Here is a 4,726-nt window from a genome sequence, read left to right as displayed (position 1 = left end):
TTATCTCCTCTCATCCCCAAGGCCCGGTCTTTTCTACCACTCAGCTAATGTAATATATATATTACACTACTGTCTCCTTAGCATTAATATACACCATCACTTTCCTCTGTTCTCAACGCATTCTCTCCCCGTCCCCCTCTCTCCATTTCCGTCTATTCTCGTGGGGGACTTTAGTGATATGAATGAATACATTCCCCCATTATGTTTCAGGAAATGGAAATGACTGCTATCACTGATTCCCTCTGTGAGCCAGCTCCTGTCAGTGGCCGTAGGACTGTCGGTTCTAGTTGGTGGGCTATTAACCCCTGTGTGAGTCAGAATATAGGGGGCACAGTTGAGCTGTAGGGTGGTGGGCTGTAGTTAGTAGGACTATGGGCTTTAGGACTGTGTGGGGTGGCAGATAGTCTAGCGGTTAAGAGCATTTGGGCCAGTAACAAAAAGGTTGCTGGTTCGAATACCTGAGCCAACTAGGTGAAAAATCTATCGATGTGTGTGTGTGCTAACTTTGTGTCTCTCCCGTCCAGTTAAGAAACCCCCAGTGATCACCACCCAGCCTGAGTCCATCACTGTGTTCGGTGCTGAAGACATCCTCCTGACCTGCGAAGCATCAGGGAACCCTCCTCCCGAGTTAGTAACCTAACACCTAGCCCTTAGAAAAAAACTGCAGTTAATATAAAGTGCAGTGTGTCCCAATTACCACACTTCACTGCTATAACTACAGTATAACTCACTGCTATAACTACAGATCTGTTTTTCTTAACTGTTTTGTAAGGAACATGACATGTAGTCTTTCAGACATCTAGAAATGTTCCATTAGAATTACATGTGAGCACAGCTCCTCACAGTCACAGATTGCATTCCAAATGGCACACTGTTACCTTTAAAGTGCACTACTTTTAACCTGGGCACTGGTAAAAAGTAGTGCACTTTGTAGGGAATAGTGTGCTATTTGGAATGTATTCCCACTACTTATTGTAATGAACATGAGAGACAGAGAGCTGGTTTCAAGCACAGGGCGCAGCAGGTGTTTATTGCAAAGGACCATAGGAGGAGGCAGGTAGCTGGGTCCAGGGGCAGGCAGAAGGTCATACACAGGAGGAGGCAGGTAGCTGGGTCGCTAGGGCAGGCTAGAAGGTATACACAGGAGGAGGCAGGTAGCTGGGTCCAGGGGCAGGCAGAAGGTCATACACAGGAGGAGGCAGGTAGCTGGGTCCAGGGGCAGGCAGAAGGTCATACACAGGGGGTCCAAAAAGGTAACAGTACAGGCAGGGAAAAGGCTAGTAACGTCGTCCGGGAGATCAGGGAATAGGTAGATAACAGGAAATCCGATAGGCTAAAGTACAGGCAGGGAATAGGCGTCGTTAGTGAGGCAGGCAACAACTATTATACATGGGAGGAGTAAATCACTGGAAACCCAGGGCTCAGAAAGACGTGTGTCACAAAACAAACAATACCTCACAGTGATGGGATGCAAAGAACTGAACTAAATAGTGTGTGATAATGACATACAGGTGTGTGAACAGGTGATTATAATTCAGGTGATTGGGATCTGGAGAGTGAGCTGCGTTCAGGGGATCTATGTGTTTTAGGGTGTGAGTTGGAAGCAGACATTACACTTATTACAGCAAGGGAAACATGCAATTTTACACTCAAGGGACTGTGTCATTTTGTCTCTACTTGTACTAGGTGGAAAAAAAGCTCACTTTGTAGAGGAAGAGATGTATATTGAAACGACAGTACATAAGGCTCAGACTCATTCCTCTATTCAATTCTTTCCTCTTCTTTTAGTCAAACAGAGTTGATTGCAGGGTTAAGCTGTGGCTTTAACTCTGTCTCCATGTCTTCACTCTCTCTTTGCCTCTCTCTTTATTTATCTCGCTCTCCCGCTCCCTCCCTCTCTCAGTTTCCGCTGGACTAAAGATGGGGAAGAATTTATCCCTGCCAATGACCCGGGCTTGTCGGTGTCTCCGGGTTCTGGAACCTTCATGAAAACCGAGGTGGTGTCAGGCCCCATGAGCCAATACAAGGGCAAATACAGCTGCTACGCTGATAACGCATTAGGAACTGCTGTGTCTAATGAGGTCCAGCTCAGCACTGAGAGTGAGTAAACCAGAAACTCCAGTCCAACATTCCAATGACCACCAACTATGCTTTGTTTCCAATATCCATACTAGTACAACAGCTAGAGTGCATCCCCAGTACATAGATCTTTTTAGTATTACGCTAATGTGGAGATTTGAAAGGTTTGGAACTTGAACATTCTTCCTTTTTTGCACATTAGTAGATCTCATGGCTTGTGTCTGCTGCTGACAATCAGTAGATGAATCATTGTGAAATCTCCCTCACAGAGAAACAAAGTAACACTGTGTGAGGGACTTAAAGGTTAACCAAAACATTTCCATCACTTCTTTCAAAATCTTTCTAGACTTGAGAGGTTTTTAGTGTCAAGGTGTGGATATCTAGGCTGAGACATCATGCAGCTGCTGGTAAAAGTCTTTGTGCATGCATGGCCACGCAGTCGTGGGTGAACAGGGAGTACAGGAGAGGGCTCAGAACGCACCCTTGTGGGGCCCCAGTGTTGAGGATCAGCGGGGTGGAGATGTTGTTACCTACCCTCACCAGCTGGGGGCGGCCCGTCAGGAAGTCCAGTACCCAGTTGCACAGGGCGGGGTCGAGACCCAGCGTCTCGAGCTTGATGACGAGTTTGGAGGGTACTATGGTGTTAAATGCTGAGCTGTAGTCGATGAACAGCATTCTCACATAGTTATTCCTCTTATCCAGATGGGTTAGGGCAGTGTGCAGTGTGGTTGCGATTGCGTCGTCTGTGGACCTATTGGGGCGGTAAGCAAATTGGAGTGGGTCTAGGGTGTCAGGTAGGGTGGAGGTGATATGGTCCTTGACTAGTCTCTCAAAGCACTTCATGATGATGGAAGTGAGTGCTACGGGGCGGTAGTCATTTAGCTCAGTTACCTTAGCTTTCTTGGGAAACAATGGTGGCCCTCTTGAAGCATGTGGGAACAGCAGACTGGGATAAGGRTTGATTGAATATGTCCGTAAACACACCAGCCAGCTGGTCTGCGCATGCTCTGAGGACGCGGCTGGGAATGCCGTCTGGGCCTGCAGCCTTGCGAGGGTTAACACGTTTAAATGTTTTACTCACGTCAGCTGCAGTGAAGGAGAGTCCGCAGGTTTTGGTAGYGGGCCGWGTCAGTGGCACTGTATTGTCCTCAAAGCGAGCAAARAAGTTRTTTARTCTGTCTGGGAGCAAGACATCCTRGTCCGCGACGKGGCTGGTTTTCTTTTTGTAATCCGGGATTGACTGTAGACCCTGCCACATACCTCTTGTGTCTGAGCCGTTGAATTGCRACTCTACTTTGTCTCTATACTGACGCTTAGCTTGTTTGATTGCCTTGAGGAGGGAATAGCTACACTGTTTGTATTCGGTCATGTTTCCGGTCACCTGCAATCATCAAGTTTGCAGACGACACTACAGTGGTAGGCTTGATTATCAACAACGACGAGACGGCCTACAAGGAGGAGGTGAGGGCCCTCTGAGTGTGGTGTCAGGAAAATAACCTCACACTCAACGTCAACAAAACAAAGGAGATTATCGTGGACTTCAGGAAACAGCAAAGGGAGCACCTCCCTATCCACATCGACGGGACAGTAGTGGAGAAGGTGGAAAGTTAAGTTCCTCGGCGTACACATCACGGACAAACTGAAATTGTCCACCCACACAGACAGCGTGGTGAAGAAGGCGCAAGAGAAGGAGCGGGGAGGGGAGGGGGAGTAGAGGGGAGGGGAGTGAGAGGAGAAGGCGCGGGGAGGGGAGGGGTCAAGGGAGGGAGAAGAGAAGGAGCGGGGAGGGAGAAGAGAAGGAGCGGGGAGGGGAGGGGGCAAGGGAGGGAGAAGAGAAGGAGCGGGGAGGGGGAGTAGGGGGAGGGGAGTGAGAGGAGAAGGCGCGGGGAGGGGAGGGGGCAAGGGAGGGAGAAGAGAGGAGCGGGGAGGGAGAAGAGAAGGAGCAGGGGAGGGGGAGGGGGCAAAGGGAGGGAGAAGAGAAGGAGACGGGGAGGGGGAGTAGGGGGAGGGGAGTGAGAGGAGAAGGCGCAGGGAGGGGAGTAGGAGAAGGGATGGAAGAGAAGGCGCGGGGAGGGAGAAGAGAAGGAGCGGGGAGGGGAGTAGTGGGAGTAGGGGGAAAGGGAGTGAGAAGGAGCGAGGAAGGGGAGTAGGGGGGAAGGGAGTGAGAAAGAGAAGGAGCGGGGAGGGGGAGTAGGGGGAAGGGAGTGAGAAGAGAAGGAGCGGGGAGGGGGAGTGGGGGAAGGGAGTGAGAAGGAGCGGGGAGGGGGAGTAGGGGGGGAGGGAGTGAGAAGAGAAGAGAAGGAGCGGGGAGGGGGAGTAGGGGGAGGGGGAGGGAGAAGGAGGGAGAATATCGTTTATTTATGTTTTATTCAGCAAAAAGAAACCACATGAAAAGTCAGATGGTCAAGGAGATGGAGAGACAGATAAAGGATGAGTAAAACAGACAGACAGAGAGAGAGAGATACTCACGCTCGTCCATCCAGTGGATGACAGGAGGAACAGTGCTGAAGGGAGGGTTACATTTCAGTACCACACTCTCTCCTTCCTCACCTTCTTTTCACCTTCTGCTCTTTCTGCAGGGCGGGGCATCTGAAAGGGAAGCACAGAGCGATGTCAGTAATTCTTTAGTTGAGGCTGGTATTCGCGT

At 50.1% G+C, this 4,726-nt stretch overlaps 1 protein-coding gene across 1 annotated transcript in view; it reads left to right on the top strand.

The window, feature by feature from the left end:
* Positions 1–219: 219 nt before the first annotated feature.
* LOC111966131 (neural cell adhesion molecule L1-like) overlaps positions 220–4,726 on the top strand; it is a 57,344-nt gene continuing 52,837 nt past the window's right edge. The window contains exons 1-3 of the mRNA XM_070444339.1: positions 220–268; positions 525–627; positions 1,904–2,100. Of these exons, the coding sequence (XP_070300440.1) occupies positions 220–268; positions 525–627; positions 1,904–2,100 (349 nt within the window). The remainder of the gene's footprint in view (positions 269–524; positions 628–1,903; positions 2,101–4,726) is intronic.

This window comes from Salvelinus sp. IW2-2015, linkage group LG7 (assembly GCF_002910315.2).
Source record: "Salvelinus sp. IW2-2015 linkage group LG7, ASM291031v2, whole genome shotgun sequence".
Taxonomy (NCBI): Eukaryota; Metazoa; Chordata; class Actinopteri; order Salmoniformes; family Salmonidae; genus Salvelinus; species Salvelinus sp. IW2-2015.
The sequence above is the reverse complement of the archived record's forward strand: the minus strand, read 5'-3'. Positions and strand labels throughout refer to the sequence as shown.